At 35.0% G+C, this 18,377-nt stretch overlaps 2 protein-coding genes across 2 annotated transcripts; one reads left to right on the forward strand and one right to left on the reverse strand.

Annotated features, from left to right (window-relative positions):
• Window position 1: 1 nt before the first annotated feature.
• On the reverse strand, window positions 2-10,554 carry LOC127520722 (protein SSUH2 homolog). The gene is made up of 13 exons (XM_051909174.1): window positions 10,351-10,554; window positions 9,975-10,027; window positions 9,422-9,511; window positions 9,265-9,334; window positions 7,761-7,890; window positions 7,612-7,672; window positions 5,568-5,686; window positions 5,422-5,484; window positions 5,247-5,335; window positions 4,873-4,965; window positions 4,675-4,780; window positions 2,397-2,504; window positions 2-2,030 (listed from the first exon to the last, which is right to left on the reverse strand). The coding sequence occupies exons 1-13, from the start codon at window positions 10,371-10,373 to the stop codon at window positions 1,887-1,889; spliced, it is 1,149 nt and encodes a 382-aa protein (XP_051765134.1). The 5' UTR covers window positions 10,374-10,554; the 3' UTR covers window positions 2-1,886.
• A 3,846-nt stretch (window positions 10,555-14,400) lies between these two features.
• rpl32 (ribosomal protein L32) lies at window positions 14,401-17,095 on the forward strand. The gene is made up of 4 exons (XM_051910878.1): window positions 14,401-14,524; window positions 15,165-15,265; window positions 16,244-16,425; window positions 16,917-17,095. Exons 2-4 carry the CDS (start codon window positions 15,170-15,172, stop codon window positions 17,044-17,046), a joined length of 408 nt encoding a protein of 135 aa, XP_051766838.1. The 5' UTR covers window positions 14,401-14,524; window positions 15,165-15,169; the 3' UTR covers window positions 17,047-17,095.
• The last annotated feature ends 1,282 nt before the right edge of the window (window positions 17,096-18,377 follow it).

Below are 18,377 nucleotides of genomic sequence, written 5' to 3' on the forward strand. Positions count from 1 at the left end.
GTTCTGGCAGCCTGGTTTAATGAAGCTCGTCTTCTACAACTCACAGAATTTACAGAATCCTTAAAGGCACAGTCTACTCAAAATTTAAGTTATGTCATTTACTCACGCTCATGTCATTGCAAACCCGTATGACTTCCGTGAGGCACAATTGCGATGTTCGGCAGAATGAACGCGTCAGTCGACATTCGCTTGTAAAAAAAAAAAAAAAGAAAAAAAAAGGAAACAATGAAAGTGGATGGAGACAAATCTCATTTTGTGTTTTGCGGAAGAAAGAAAGTCGTACGGATCTGGAACGACATTGGTTTGTATAAAGTTTAAAATGCCTTACTGGGTAAATGATCCCTTTAGGAATATAGACTTGTAGACTGCACATACAAACGATACATAGGCCTATACAAATTATTGCATAACATAAAACTAGGCCTAAGCAATAAAAGTAAGTAAAATATTAAGTAAGTAAAACATTTTTTTTTTTTTTTTGTAACATGGTACACTTTCATAATAGTCTCTGTGTAACAACTAACAAATTAGCCTACATGTTTCAAATTAAACTGAAAGTGAAATTTTTAGCAAAAGTAAAGATATGACAAGTAACAATATACTGTACCATAATATTTTACCCTAAAATCAAAGGTAAAAATAAAATGAAGGCTATATTTTATAATAAAAAAGATAGTGTCCAGATAGGATAATTTTCATTTCTGTGAAATGAAAATGACCAATGAATGGAAGCTTTTCACCAAAGAATAATATATATATATATATATATATATATATATATATATATATATATATATATATATGACTTTTGTTCTCTCAATTGTGAGTTTACAGGTATGTCTCACAATCTTTTTTTTTTGCTCAGAATTGCGAGTATATATCTTACAATTCAGAACTTTTGTGTTTTCCCGTATTGATTACTGTAATGCCTTGTTGGCTGGGGTGTCAAAAGCTACCTTAAACAATTTGCAGGTAGTGCAAAATTCAGCTGCTAGAATCCTTACTAGAACTAGGATAAGAGATCATATTACTTCCGTTTTGGAGTCCTTACATTGGCTCCCCATTAGGTTTAGGGTTGACTTTAAAATTTTGATGCTTACCTACAAGGCCTTACATGGGTTGGCACCTCAATATTTGACCGAGTTTTTAATTCCCTATAGTCCAACCCATGACCTTCGTTCTTCTGAAACTGGTCTTTTAGCTGTTCCCTTAACTCGTTTAAGATTGATGGGAGATAGGGCTTTTTCTTCACTAGCTCCAAAACTTTGGAATTCCTTACCGATTGAGATAAGGCAAGCTAAATCTCTTGGCATTTTTAAATCTCAGCTTAAAACTAATTATTTTAGGGTAGCTTTTAATTGAATAATTGTAATTTTTCATTGTGCTTATTTTATAGTTTATTTTGTCGCTTTAACTTTAATCTTTATATTGTGTGGTGTATCTTTGTTGTTTTATTTGTTTCTGTAAAGTGCTTTGAGATGTACATTTAAAGGCGCTATTGAAAATAAAGGTTATTATTATTATTATAAATTTTTTTCAGAATCATGAGCTTTTATATCACATTTCAGTCTTTATAACTCAGAATTCCAAGTTCAGATCTCACAATTCTGAGGAAAAAAGTCAGAACTTATTAACTGTTATAAACTCGGAATTGAGAGAAAAAAAAAGACAGAATTGCAAGTTTTATAGTCGAAATTTCGATATATAATCTCACAATTTTGGGAAAAACATTTTTTAAGACTCATATAAATGCATGTTCTTTTTTAATTTGCCTACATTCCTTTATAATGTGTTCAAATATGTATAACTATTCGTATGAAGATGATATTATATTACTCTTTTAACATCTGGCAGAAGCTACAGCACAGGCTGCCAATACTGCATGTTTAAAGGATGGAGCAACAGCAGCATTTAGCAGGATAATCCTTGGTGTAAACTCTGTGTTCAGTTCCATATACAAAATAAATGTAGGTTTTTTCATTCCAGGTGTAATGCACTCTTGTGATAGGAATTAGCTCAATGGTCTGCCTCTGGAAAACAAACAAACAAAAAAACACACAAGGTTAGAGCTTATGCCTTGTCTCTGACTTTCTACATGAAATGCTTTTTAATATCCAGTTATCTAGAGAAGAGACGGGTATGGTTTTCTCAATATTCAGTTTGTTTGAATATATAGGGGTTATTCAGACTGCTTAACAGAATGACAAACAACTTGCTATTAACCACAAGCTCTAATCTGCTTTCTTTACTCATTCCGTGGGAGTGAGTCAACAGGAAGACATCATTTAATTAATTCCCAGAAGAGTGGAGGCTGAGAGCTGGCCTTAAAGAGACAGGCGTATTTTGGTGTTTCATCAGAAGCAATGATTTGTTTTATCAGATGAATTATACTCAACCTGTTGCAGAATACGACAAGTGGTGGAGAACTGAGCCTGGTGTTCCCTCACGGCGCTTTCAGACGCTGCGTTCACAGAGCTGTCCGGGAAACCGACCACTGGATAAACCTGCAGCAATGAGTCCAAACTTTAGTGTCAAAGCCCAAACAAGGTGTGTAAAATAATTAGATTTGAAGAACCCTAAATGTTTTAAAGGGGTCAAATCATTATTTTTTTATTGCAGTTTTTCCATTTATAATGCTTTGTAAAATGTTTTTGTTAAATATTATATTTTATATTATACTTATTTTCAGTGTTGGGAAAAGTAACTTTTAAAAGTAATGCGTTACAATACTGCATTACTCCCTAAAGAGTAACTAATTACGTTGCTTATTTACTTTTTATGTAAACTAATGTGTTATGTTACTTTTCTGTTATTCTTTCTCCTCTGGCTTTTTTCCGTTACTCTTTCTCCCCTGGCTTTTTTACTCTTTCTCCCCTTGTGGGTAACGCATTACACCCAATGCAAATAAAACTGGACAGTCGTGCAGCTTTTTGAAGCTGCTCTAGATTTGGAGGTTGGAGCACAGTTGTGCAACAGCTGAAAAGAAGACTATTGCTTAACATTTGTAAAGCAACTTTTTTTTTCCCATGCTCAGTTGCACAGGGTAATAGGAGAACAGACAATACAAGCCAATATATGCATGCTGCTGAGTGGGAAAACAAGCTGCTGCATAGGCAGATATGCATACATCTGCACATATGGAAGAACAGACAGGGTGAGATATATGGTCATTATACCATTGCTAAAACAACATCTAATGGTGGCCTAAGACTTATCATCTGCACACATTAGCATAGCTAATGAAAACATTGCCCTTGAAAATAAATGAATTCGTCTTTAGAGTTATGGAGCTAAACATGTTAACCCTGTTGAAAGCGCGAATGCTTATTTCACTTGAACCTTTTCTCATATCCGTAACTTAGACAGCATATCCTCACAGCAATTACATACAATAGACAGATTGCTGCAACATTAACACAATTGCGTAACGCTGCTGCTGTGGTAAATCACACCACAGACTGTTAAACATAATGCTTAGATTAAACTGTTAAGTTTGCTCATTTAATAAGCAAATCACACAATATGCACAGAGATATGAAGTAAGAGAGTGTTCACTTATCTTAGATGTTGATTTCAGATGCTTTCTGAAAGCGTGCTGCAGACTGCTAACAGCAAACCTACCAGTATTTGAATGTTGAGCTGCAGCTCATTGGCCACTGATGCAACAGCAACAAATCAGCTGCGCTATGCAGATAATGATGTGATCGCTACCAAACAGGCCCGGTTCTTGGCAGCTAGAGAAGGGTGGGCTTTTTTTTTTTCTTGTTTATGCGCCAGCGGCCAAATAACACTTTAAAATCAACCAGAGCTATAGAAATTTAATATTTACAAGTAATTTAGGCACCCTGTAATTCGCACCTTCATAGCGTGCAAAATTTTCTGCCCGTTTTGGCTCGTATGATTGTCAGCCTCTGCTTTTCCGCCACACACTAAAGCACATGAGTGTAACGCGCCTCGCCGTATACTTTCAGCTAAGTAAAGAAAAATTAGCCTACTGCAATTTTCTTGTTTTTTTGGTTTGTTTGTTTGTTTTGTTTTTTTTTTAATTATTGTTTGGGTATTCTACAGCACTTCATCAAACTTCTCAACACACAGCCCACCTCAGAATATTTTGATTCAATGCACAAACCATAAAAAAAAAAAAATTAAAAAAAACTGATTAACGATTTCATAAATTCTGTTTGGGTGAGCTCAGCCCACCCCTGCCCATGCCTAGAGCCGGCCCTGCTACCAAATGAGTTAAGGACCTATCAGCCTGTGCCATCTAGAGTTTCATGCCAGAACTAGGTCTTTTAGTTTTTAGTTTTTATTTTAGTTAATCATTTTAATGCTTCAAACTTTCAACAATTTTCGTTTAATTTAAGTTTTTCAACTAACATTTATTTAATTTAATTTCAGCTTTATTTCAATTAACAATTTTTTTTTTTTAATAGTTTACACAGCAGGCCACATTTCTGAACACCTAACAGACATCATAAGCGTGTAAATGTTGACGGTGTACTCATGGTTGTGACATCACAAAGCGCAAATTAGTTTCAATAAATGGCTTTTTTGAACTGGGGAGGGTGTTTTTAGAGTTGCAATATGTATTCATACTTCTCAAATAACTGAAAATTCAGAAAACCCCTTTAAGTTATAAAGGCATCGTGAGCACCATGATGTTTTCTTGCTTACCATTGGAGCCATATCAGTTAGAAGTTTCTCTCCAGTAATTTGTTCGAGAAGTTCAACAGGGAATCCTGAACGCTTGTCAATCACAGCCACATGAACGTTGTTCTTCCTGAAAAGATAAACATGGAGAAAAAAGCATGAATAAGAAAGTACATTCGCTTGTTTGTACTGATAAGTGGTACTAATTGCATGTCTTCTCACCATGTAACTTTAAGTTTGATGAAGCAGAGGAGCTTTCCTTGCCCTTTGCATGTTTTGCAGGTAACTGAACCAACTCCTCCACAGGAATGACACCTGGAATACAGATCATTTAATCAGTGGTAATTCCACACTAGTAGTTGGATTTGTCAAAAACATACTTATGAAAGACTATTTCCACTTCGAAATAAGAAAGAACGTCAGTTAAGTGAGATGCAGAATTACAGAAAAACAAAACAAAACAAACAAAAATGAAGCAAAGCCGAAATTTCTAAAATAAAATAAATCAAATGGAATAAAGAAAATATTAATTAAATTAAATAAATCAAGCTGTACAGTGTTTTCTCTATTTAAAAAACAGAGGGTTGACTCCATACCTAATCATGCCAGAGCCCTGACACATCGTACAGCGTTGCCGTTGACTGGATTGAGTCCAACCCATGCCACTACACGGTCCACATCGAGTCTGTAATAATAGAAATATTATAATGAAATAATGGATAGAACATGCCCTACAAAATATTAAAAATGACATGTGATCGTCATACTTACCCTGCCTGAATTTACGCATTTTCTGCATGCAGATCTTCCAAGATTCAGGCATGAATGACAACCCTGAATTTTAAATTTAACAAGAAAAATGAATCAGGATGAATTATTCATTTAATGTGATGAATGGAAGACTGAAAAAGTGTTACTTTGACAGTAGACGTGTGAGGAACTCGGACGGCTTTCTCGCAGTCTTTAAAGAGGGAAGGGATGGGCACAGGTATACTCCATGGACCGGGGGCCGCTCCAAATCCATCCACCACCTGACCTGATAAATGAAATGACATCATATGTATATACTTCACGTGAAATCTAAGAACGAACTGGTGCAACATCATTTTGAACAAAAATCAGGCCAAAACAAAGTTAGTTTGGACCTCATTTCTAGAGTTCAAAACAGCTTGCCAAACTTTCCGGAAAAGTTCGCTCTGGCTGGTAAACATTTTCAAACTACCATTGGTTGGTGATTATGATGTAATAGGTAGGTGTGGCACTGAGGCTCCACCTTCTTTGACATGAAAATCTTCTCCAGTTCATTTCTTCTGTTCAGTCTGTCGAGGTCGGACATCCTCGAGTAAAAACATGAACACACTGTAGCTGCTTTATAGTAGAAACTAAAGTTGTAATTCTAATTGAAAGAGACACTGACATGAACTGTTTTTTCATGTTTAATACTGTAAAGCTGCTGCTTTAAAGCAATCTATTGTATAAAGTGCTATATAAATAAATGTGACGTGACTTGAAAGGAGTACCGAATTGATACAAACCATAGACTGTAAAAAAAAGATGGACGACACACCTTCACTCTATTCCAGAAGGCTTGTTAAAATAAGGTAAATACGACTACTAACCACATGATCATATCTCGAAAAAAGTCTGTTGGTGCCTCTGTGACTACTTCACTCAGAGAAGCTGTCAATCACAGTTGTCAATCATGACATCACACTCCCTTTTGTAGTACCAAATAACTAACTAAAACCAAACTTATTTAAAAAAAAATGAACACTTGATCTTACATCAACATGATAAAAACTGCCTAAAATGATAGAAACCATCTTTGGAACAAATTTATTTGAAGTGTAATTGGATTTTTTAGTTTGGCTCGCATCCCATTTTTTTTACATGGAGAGGGCAGGGTTTATGACCTATACTGCATCCAGCCACCGAGGGGTGATCTAAACCCTTTGTCTTCACTTTTCAGGATGTGTGCGGCACACCTGGTACAAACATATCCACATTGCTATGATCAGATGCTTTCTTAACTGTTGTTTTCTCACCGCTGTCATTTTTGTTGTGTTTATGTTGTTATTGAGAGGAAAATGCGCAGCACAAATTTACATATTCATCTAAGTGTCGCTCTCAGCATTGTATGCGACATCGGGCTGTTTGCTAACAGTATGTCACTGTTCTTCTTTTTACCCCTAAGCAAAGAACGAAAAAGAACTTTACCGTGAGTATATAGGGACCTTTAATCACACATTTTTTGTGAATCGCGATTAATCGCACCTAACATTAAAATCAGTAATATATTTTTATAATTTAATACATATTTTCACATTGAATCTCCAAATTAATGTAGAAACAACATAAAGATGGTATATTTTAAAATTTACTAAGTACTATGAATGAAGGCCAGCATCAAAGAATTTTTTCTCAATTTTAAGGGAACGAAATGAGTTACTATAGCCATTCAACTTTACAGTATAATTGAAAGCCATTATTTTTAATAGTCTTAAAACATATTATAATAACTTTTAATTTAAGTGAACTTAAAACAATCTTCACATAATCCATCGTAATAAATGTCACATTTAGCTGTGCCTTTAATATATTGTGTTGTGGTGTATAATATAGTCATGTTTCTGATTCTGTCAGTATCAGCTCTCTCAGTTTGAATGAGAGCTGTCAGTTCATTTTATTTTGCACAATACTTTTCAAAATAAGTAAGAAAATTAGTATTTAAAACATTTGGTATTAGTATTTCTATGTTAGAATCAATCCTCTGACAACATCAGTATAGGAAGTATGTACACTTATTTTCACACTTATTTTCATTGAGACAAGCATGTCACTGACAGTGTATGCATGTATATATGTATATATATATACATATATATATATATATATATATATATATATATATGTGTGTGTGTGTGTGTGTGTAGTTGTGAATGAAAATGTGACTCTACTCACCATTGTATGGTTCACTGTCCCACTCTGTTGTTCTAGATTCTGTAAAAGTCTCCAATCGGTACTATAAGAACAAACAGACATTCAGCATGTGTGAGCATGACACCATATATAGTTTGATGTGATGCATTTGAATGTTTGTTGATGCTGACCCGATATGTGTTGAGGGACTGCAGGTCTGTGAACACCATCTCTTTGGCAGGTTTAGAGCTGTAACAGCATTTGCTGGTGACATATTTCGTGAAGGCCTCCTGTGCAAGTTCTTCACTGATTGCAGGAATGCTGAGGACATGACATGTGTCAAGAATGTAATTTAAAAACCCATACCCCATACATCAGAGGTCTCCAAACTCGGTCCTGGAGGGCCGCTGTCCTGCAAAGTGTAGCTTCAACCATAATTAAGCACACCTGAACCAGCTAATCAAGGTCTCACTAGGCATACAAGAAACTTTAAAGCAGGTGTGCTGGAGCTGGTTGGAGCTAAACTCTAAACCTATAGACTAAACACGTAAATGAACGGCAAGAATGCATTAAAGGTATTCGGTTTTCAGTAGGAAAGGTGTCATTTAAGCGGCCCCTAAAGTAATAATTAACAATTTTTACAACGGAAGTGATTCAATCAAAAACCAACTTTAGCTCGATAAGAATTTTCGTATTGTCACTGTGAAACTGCTTTGAAACAATATGTATTGTGAAAAGCGCTATATAAATGAAGATGACTTGACTTGACTTGACTAAATTGTGGTCAAGTTTTAGTAAATTAAAAATGAGGGAACAAATTATTATATTGTGCACACAATTTACTTTTTTTTTTTTCCTGCATGCCATGTGCAGTGCTCCGTACCTTTATCTGAAATAAAATAAAATATAAAGAACTTAAACTTATTTTCATTAACTAGCTGCCAAGTTAACATTTCTCATTTTCGTTTAGTTTAAGTTGAAGTACTAAAATAAATAAAACTAAATAAACTAAATTTAAAACTTAAAACTTAATATATAATTAAAATAAATAAATAGGCCAATGACAAAAAAACACAAAACCATATTAGTACACCTTTAACTATTTTTTTTTTTTTATTTAATAATGCATTCATTCAATTAGTAATAATGACTCATCACTTTATCCTTTATCCTTACATTTAGTTGTATTCATTTATACATTTATGTTTTGTGTCTGTGTGTGTGTGTGTGTGTGTGCGTGTGTGTGTGTGTTTATTTCCTATTCCAATATGATCATGAGAGGGAATGTTTAGTTTGGCTGATCGATCATGAAATGTGTTGCTGACTCAAGTTTCTTCTTTCTTTTACCTGGTTATGCAGCATTCAGATATGTTGCACTACTTAATTATGAGTCTATGTTACAGAATAAATCGAGAATTGCCACATTCATAAATTCACGCCATGACAAGAAATCTAGTAAAGCAAGGCAGGAAAAATCCCCAACATGCATTAAAATTATTTTTAATGAAACAAGATAGACACATTGGGCAATATTTCTTTCTATTTTCCACTTACTGAGGCATTTTAAGCCCTAATGCACCAATATAGAGAGTGAATAATGTGTTCTACATTTATAAATGATCCTCATTCAACTGTGTTTTAAAAAAAGTGATATCATGAATCATTTTATTGTGTAAGTGCTCAAAGCATTCTTACTCAAAGCGTCTCTCTGGAGCACTGGATGGGGCTTGTGGCTGTGCCGATCCAAAATCTGACGGTGGAATAACTGTGGATGTAATAACAAATCCGCTGTCAGGTTCATTACCAACATTTTGCTCTCTATTTCAAATAAAGCTACCGAAATTGTTCTCACCATTAGGTCCCAAATGTTCATATCCAGGAACAACAGGCATCAAATCTGCAGGAGGAGCCGTCGCCCCATCATTTGCCACTGTGTTTGGATCTGTTTAATGTACATCACAAATTTATTTCACCATACAGTCTTTTAAAAACTTGCTTTAAAGCTGTTACTGTGTTATCCGTGCTATGGGGACACAATAGAAGATTAAACAGGAAACATGCTTCTGCAATGTTATGCTGAATGAAGCTTTTGTTGAAGTGAAAATGGAGTGAACTATTTTAAGTTTTTAAAAGATTTCGGTTGTAATGTGGTTATGTGGGTTACACTTTATTTTAGTTGTCATTGATAAGAGTGTAATTAGGCTACATTTAAGTACTCAGTAAAATGAATTAACTAACCTACTACTTACTATATAGGGTTAGGGTTAGGATTAAAGTTTGGTTTAAGGTTAGTTGCATGTAATTATGCATAATTTAACGTATAACAAGGACATGATAAAGTGTTACATAAAAGAAGGTTGTTTAGGGATATTTGAGTACATCTTAAGGAAATAATTTTTGATTACCTGCATAAGATCCAGCAGGACATGATGGGCCAGTGTGGACTTCATCCTGGTCACTGTTATAAAACCAAAACAATATGATTTTATTAGCCTACTACCACATCGCTACCCAAAATACAGGTCGACACAACAGCCTATATGTCATTAGAAAGAAAGAAAGAAAGAAAGAAAGAAAGAAAGAAAGAAAAACAACACGTGAATGCCTTATTGCCCGTACAAAGCGACCGGAGCCTTAGTTCGTCATAAATTTTAATAGCTATTTCCGAGATTCAGAGACAACACTTTTACACGCTGTTGCGTTTATGGTAATTAAATATATATTCCTGGCAATTTCTTAACGGGCTTCCCTTCATAATTTCGTTAAATTTGTCGAACATACCTCAGCAGATGCGTACTGTCCATCTTTCCGCGCGAGTGGTTAACTTTCGGTTTGTGAGAAGCGAGAGTTAAGGAAGAAGAGGGCGAGCAGCAGTGTAACCTGAGATCCTTTCATGAACCGAATTTCAAGTTAAAAATTCCAGAGGACATCTTACATGGCAAACATCGATATTAAACTCCCTAAACTAGGCCTATATTACTTTGTAAAGAATATTTGTTTATTGATTATTTGTTTATTAAATAAGCTTTATAGCATCAATAATTGAACGTCGACAACAGATAGTAGCCTAAGCAGTCTACTTGTTTAACCCTAAAAAGGGCAAGACCATAAAGAGACATCATTAAAGTAATTTATTGCTATTTTCCATCTTCTTAGGACACAAATAATACAATTTCATGATTTTTTTAAAAAACATTAAAAAAATGTTTTGGGGGTATAAATTCACTGAAAACAGAATGCTTGTTTGGCAAAGCATGTTACAACATTTTAGCCACATTTTTAAAACCATTTATTCTCTCACAACATAAACTAAACATTCTCTGTAAAATTCTGTTGAACAATAAGTAATGCCTATTTATATTGCATATATTGTATAATGCTGTATAATATTTAATACGCAAATTTCTAGGGACTATAATTTATCAATACGACCAAAACTTTGCTGAAAAACCTGTTGTACACAATCTACTTCATGCCTTTTGTCCTCTGATTGATAATTCATACTTTTTTTATTAAGTCTTTTTTGCTCAGAAACCTTTAATGATTTTTATAAAGTAAATGTAAGATAAACATTTACTGTACTGATGCAACTTGGGTTTACTTGATTATTCATACACCATTTTTTAATGTTAAAAATTAAAAATTCTTTTGACATTTTTTTCATGTTAATGTAAATGTCAAATAAAACACAACAGACTTTTGGGGAACATTTATTTGTCCATCTCCCAATTATCATTGATTTGCAATGAATTGCATATATGAGCCATAAAAGCCTCATGTATAAATATGATACTCAACAAAAAACTCATATGCATGCATACAGTATATATACAAGTTTGCATGTGTTTTTTGTTGAGTATCATATTACACACACACACACACACACACACTTATACATCAGGCTTTTATGGCATATATATATATATATATATATATGCAACTCATTGCAAATCAATGATAATTGAGAGATGGAAAATGTTCTTTAACATTTTAAAGTATTTAACATTAAAAAATAATGTATGAATTAAACCAAGTAAATTGAATTGAAGTAAACGCAAGCTGCATCAGTACAGTAAATGTTTATCTTACATTTACTTTATAAAAATCATTAAAGATTTCTGAGCAAAAAAAAACTTTACTTAATAAAAAAAGTATAAATTATCAATCAGAGGACAAAAGGCATGAAGTAGATTGTGTACAACAGGTTTTCAGCAAAGTTTTGGTCGTATTGATAATTTATAGGGCCTAGAAATTTGCGTATTAAATTTTATACAGCATTATACAATATATTCATAAATAGGCATTATATGAAAAATGTCAAAATTAAATTCATAAAATTTCAACATAAACATAATAAGCTAACACTAAACAACAACTTTTTAAACATGTAAGTCCCCTCCAAATATTGTAGATATGTGAAATGTATCATCTTTTATCAGAAGGTTAGTAGATTTCCCACTACAGGTGGTCATGCTGTTTTTAAATGCTGCCTGTGAGCTGAACAAAAAATTTATGAACAAAGTCAATATATCAAAATATTCACAACAAACACCCTTTCAACATGAAACCAAGAAATGAGACCTAAACTTTCCCTGACTCTCCCCACAGCCTCTCAAATGTCTCAAATCACTCATGTCACGTCGTCCCTTTTAGGGTTAATACCGAGTATGGGCAGATGTTTTGCGTATACCAGCATTTATACAGATATCTTCAGCAGTTAGCCTATTTGAATGAGGAAGTCTCCCTATAGAAAATATAACATCAGTGTCATTCAGGTTCAGCATTATTTTTATGACAGCACAGCGCTCTAATTTTCTATAGAGAACAAACCAATTCAACAAAATATATTAATTTTAATTAGGCTTCTATTGGGCCTATTTACTTAAAATTACTATTTGTTAGTCACACATGTAATCAATTGGTGGGCTACTAAACAATGTAATACTAAATGTATGTAGAACTTGTAATTTTCTGAGAGCTACGACTTGTACCACATGGCCACTGTACCACTTTATTGTTAGTTATCGTCCTTGGTATGAACGGCCCTTTACAGTTTGTAGCATACTTTGTCCAGAAGGCCTAGCCTGCAGTGCACACTTAACAGCCTGAGCACTCAACACAGAACATATCCTACGATGCAATGGGTTCAACTCAAATGTTCATTTGAACTGCCCATGTATAATTACCATAAATAATAGGTTTGTTTGACTTGAAGAGGTGCTGCGCAGGCCAATGCGCAGCACAATGCGCAGCACAATTGTATGACATCAAAGTAGTGCAAGAGCGATTCGCAAGCATACAGAGCCATCTGCTCTCTAATCGCTCTCGCTGTATTTTGATGTCATACACCGAACGGTGTGCCTCTTCAATCTTGAGCAGTTAAAATGGCAAACAACAAAACTGCAGCATGCTTATCGTGCAATGGTGTGGATGCTATATAGCCTAGCATTATAGTTATCTTTATAGTTGCTGTTTTTGGTTTGAATGGGCCTTAATATTGTAAACAAAAATAAAAGTAATATGGTAGGGCGCGACTCCAGAGTATTTCCAGAGCAATTGTGAACATGACATGTTGATGACGTGGTGAATGTTAGCTCAGGGGGCAAACGTTTGCTTTCCTCCAAGGGACATGATTGCTCAAAGCAAGGAGCTCTAAAATACTCAGAAACCCGATCCATCCTGTGAATCACATTCAAATCTTAGGGCATTTTTTTATCAACTAATCCAACCAATTGTGATTGATCCATCCTGGCGAGAGCTAAGAAAAGTGACTGATGTAACAACGCACGTTTTACTTTTTAGCAAATTGGTGGCTAATTTGTAGGCTAATTTCTCATTGATACACTTTCATACGAGCTTAAGATACTTTCATCTGATCAATTTTTGAAGGCAGCAGATGACTCCTTCCTGGCCTTTGATATCCCATTCGACAGTTTAAGTCCCCCTGTGGTGAAAATCGTTTTTATGTCTATGTGGTGTTTTTAATATGCTTTAAGTCAAACTATGTACAAATTCAGAGTATTTTCTCCTTAAAGAAGTGCAGTGAAAAAAAGAAAGTCTCAAAAACACGGTTTCAAATCACGTGTTTTTTACGTCACAAACTACCTTGTAACCAATCACATCAACGTGACTTAGCATATTTGCTTTATGCAAACGCTTTAGCATATCATTACTATACTGCGAAGTAGGGGAGTCTAAAAAGAAGCCAGGTTATCCCGGAATATTTTCCCGTTGATATGAAAAATCAGGTCTTCATTTAGCAATATAATGGGTGAATTATGTATATGATGTATATATTTTGATGTTATGTCTTTCTCCACTGACATTTCACTGACATTTTTGCATATACTAAATGAAACAAGGGTAGAGTTACATTCAAGCTATGGCATGAATACTTTTTTTTTTTTTCCACAGGAAAGAACGTTTAAATATGTCATTTTGGTGATCAAATTTGAGTTTTAAGAAATAAAATTATTGACTACAGGGGCACTTTGAGCTAAAAATAAATATGGCGTCTGAAATTCAGATTGTGTGTAAATGTACATTTTTGACCAACTTTTTCCACTTTCAACAAAGCTTTTGTTGTAGACCATTAAACCGTTATGCTTCTTCAGAAGTCTGTCCGAAAGGAGTTTCGTGAGGTACCTTTGTGTGAAAACGCTACCTGCAAAGTCATTTAAATAATAAAGAAAAGTCATAAAGCTTGAAAAATGTTTTACTTGGTAAAAACTATGAAATAATTTGAAACAACTTTTCCCTGCTGTATTAGTTATATACCTAAAACCCAACATCCAAACTTTTTCCATGCAACAGTTTGACAACACACCAGCTAATGTTGTACACGGCCACATTTCAGAGCAGGAGTGACTTCCGCTGCCTGATATTATTTCCAGGCCGTCACTGCGTCACTTCCTCCTCTTCTTCAGGACTGTCTTCGGTAAAGGCAGGCCGAACGGTGAGCGGATTCAAATCTTAATTCATCCTTTTACATTCTGAAGAAAATAAACATTTCGCAGTCTATCGTGTTGTATTAGTGTTCACTGAACTTAAATGGGCTGATATTGCAGCTCATGCAGCGATGGAATACCCGATATTTATATGAATTATCACACGGGGGTCTGTACATGGCGGCCATTGGTGTGATCTGTATGAAACACTGAAGTCACAAAATATAATAAACTGTTCTGCTCTCTTTAACATTACAACAGAGTCCCTTACACTTAAAAATAGATGACTTGGACTCTCACGCTCAATACAGCATGTTATGTTTAGTACTTGTGTTAGTTCAATGTGTTGTGCATGTTTGTATCGCGGTCGCCGTTTAGATATCTGTCGTAGTTTTAAACGGTAAAAGGTTTTGTTAAACTTGTATTTTATTGCGTGCTGTAATTTACTTGTTTTTTGTTGACCTAGTCAAAAGACAGTTTAATAACATTGCTAACGTACATACTACATGTCAACGTAGATTGCTGTAGTCAAAGATGAGTTATTGTTCATCACTAATGATTTTTTAGTTTTGTAAAGGTATTTCTGTATTGTATACCCTGTGGTTTTAAACTCATTGTCTAATTCGTTTTTGCTTGTACATTTCGTAGGCATCATGGCAGCCCTCAGACCCCTCACCAAACCTAAAATTGTCAAGAAAAGGACCAAGAAGTTCATCAGACATCAGTCGGACCGCTATGTCAAGATCAGTGTAAGCAGTCTGCCTCCGTTTCATTGCGACTTTAAGCACTGCAGTATTTTTTTTTATTTTTATAAATATGAATGCTATGTATATTTATTTAATTTGTGTTGCATAATTGCTGGACACTTGCAGCAAGTTCTTATCTTTGAGCATGAGCAGTAGCCTTTTTTATGCAGAATGTTTTTCAAATGCAATAGCTGTCCAAAACACATTCAAGATGAACTTAAAGGGTTAGTTAACCCAAAAATGAAATTTGTCATTACGTGCCCTCATGTCTTTCCAAATTTTCGTTCATCTTCGGAACACAAATGAAGATATTTTTGATGAGATTTCTGTCCTTCCGTTGACAGCTACACTTTGAAGCTTCAAAAAGTTCATTAAACTAATCCATATGACTTGAGCAGTTTAGTCCAATTTTTTTGAAGAGACAATCGCTTTATATGATGACTTAATTTAAGCTTATGTTCACATAAACATTCAGTAGGGAACAAACACAAGCTCAGCAGAACAAACCTCTTCTGGAAGCTCAGACGTGCTGCGTAACATGAGAATGAACCTCATTGGTTCTCGTTCTCGTCAAGCAAACATGGTTGAGCTGTCGTTTACCACAACTGATGTTTATATGTGAATAAAAGCCTAAATTGTTCATCTTATAAAGCGATTGAGTCTTTTCAGAAAATTTGGACTAAACCGCTCTATTCATATGGATTAGTTTTATGATCTCATTATGAATTTTTTGAAGTGTCAAAGTGTAAGTTGCATAGCTGTCTACGGAGGGACAGAAAGCTCTCAGATTTCATCAAAAAGATCTTTTGTGTTCCGAAGATGAACAAAAGTCTTGAGTGTTTGGAACGACATGAGGGTAATTAATGACAGAATTTTCATTTTTGGGTGAACTAACTCTTTAAGTAGCTTGATATAGTAGACAACGCCATTAATTTAGTCTTCTATAACAGTCATGATCTAATATAAATAATCTCTCTGTAGAAAAACTGGAGGAAGCCCAGAGGTATTGACAACAGGGTGCGCAGACGCTTCAAGGGTCAGATGTTGATGCCCAACATCGGTTATGGAAGTAACAAGAAGACCAAACACATGCTGCCCTCTGGATTCAGGAAGTTCCTGGTCCACAATGTCAAGGAACTTGAAGTCCTCATGATGAGCAACAAGTAAGAGCAAAAAGATTTTTATATTGCTACTTTTATACACAATGTGAATTTGCTTAGATGATTTATCATGTGTAAATCCTTTGAAATCTTTTATTATGGTAGTTCTTTGTGGTCTGATAATATGTAACTAGTAGGTTTCATTTGTCTAAAGAGCTTAGGCTAGAACTGTCTGTCTCTGTGATCATACCTGCTGAATTGTCCGTATTCATCCCAGGTATTGAATTCAGAGAAATAGCATGGCGGAGGAAATACCCATTCTACCTCTAGCTCTTGCCATAGCCAGCAGGTGGAAGATAATCTGCAACAAGTGACTAACGCTTGTATTTGAGCCTCTTCGAAGTATAGCTAGGTCATGTACTAGAGTATAACAAGTTTGTGTACAAGTGTAACTTGAATGTGTCCCTTTCTGGTGGGGACGGCAATGTTGCATTCTCATTGTTTTTAAAATGTGAATTTGTGATTAACCTTAATGCTTTTTTCTTTCTCTGCAGGACCCATTGTGCTGAAATTGCCCACAATGTGTCCTCAAAGAACAGGAAGCTGATTGTGGAGAGGGCCGCACAGTTGGCCATTAAGGTCACAAACCCCAACGCCAGACTCCGCAGCGAGGAGAACGAATAATATCGTTATCTTGTTGTCTTTTCAATAAAGTGAAAAATATAAAACCACACTTGTGTGTTCCGTCTCATTTCTTTTTGTTTAGAAGATGTGCCGCGTCCCAGTTTATCTACTTTATACTATGCTTTGAAAGTATTTACTGTTTTTGTGAAGAAAATGTACATACTTTTCAGTGTGTAGCAGAAGAGTATGCAAGTTTTGGGACATACACTACTTGTCATAATTGCGTCTTTAACGGACCACACTGTTTCTTTGTTACATGCATCCTGTTACTTTAAACTGCCATCAATCATCTTGTCAGTTAAAAACCCCAATCCTCCACATTCAATTAAATTTCCTACCGTTTCGGTGAGAAATGTAGCAGTACATTGGATCTGCCAGTGGGTCTTTCATGTGGAGACACTAATGTGTTTGCATAATGATGCATTTAAAAGGTAATGACCAAACATTTTTATAAAAGTTCACAATGTTGTTGCAGACGGAATATTTGTTGTTTATAACATTGAATAAATATCTTTGGCAGGTTAGATACTGATTAATCATTCAAACCTCTACTTAAAGGGTTCGTTCACCCAAAAATGAAAATGTCATTAATTACTCACCCTCATGCTGTTCCACACCCGTAAGACCTTCGTTCATCTTCTGAACACAAATTAAGATATTTTTGTTGAAATCCGATGGCTCAGTGAGGCCTCCATAGCCAGCAATGACATTTCCTCTCAAGATCCATATTTAAATCAGTTCACGTGAGTACAGTGGTTCAATATTAATATTATAAAGCGACGAGAATATTTTTGTGCGCCAAAAAAAATAAAAAAAATAACGACTTGTATAGTGGTGGCCGATTTCAAAACACTGCTTCATTAAGCTTTGGAGCATTATGAATCGGCGTGTCAAATCATGATTAGGATCGTGTGTCAAACCGCCAAACTGCTGAAATCACGTGACTTTGGCGCTCCGACATGCTGAATCATAATGCTCCGAAGCTTCATGAAGCAGTGTTTTGAAATCGGCCATCACTATACAAGTCATTATTTTGTTTTTTTGGCGCACCAGAAATATTCTCGTCATTTTATAATATTAATATTGAACCACTGTACTCACGTGAACTGATTTAAATATGTTTTTAGTACATTAATGGATCTTGAGAGAGGAAATGTCATTGCTCTCTATGTGGGCCTCACGGAGCCATCGGATTTCAACAAAAATATCTTAATTTGTGTTCCGAAGATTAACGAAGGTCTTACGGGTGTGGAACGGCATGAGGGTGAGTAATAAATGACATTATTTTCATTTTTGGGTGAACTAACCCTTTAACTGTTGGGCTCACACAT

The sequence above is a fragment of the Ctenopharyngodon idella genome, chromosome 10 (assembly GCF_019924925.1).
Source record: "Ctenopharyngodon idella isolate HZGC_01 chromosome 10, HZGC01, whole genome shotgun sequence".
NCBI lineage: Eukaryota > Metazoa > Chordata > Actinopteri > Cypriniformes > Xenocyprididae > Ctenopharyngodon > Ctenopharyngodon idella.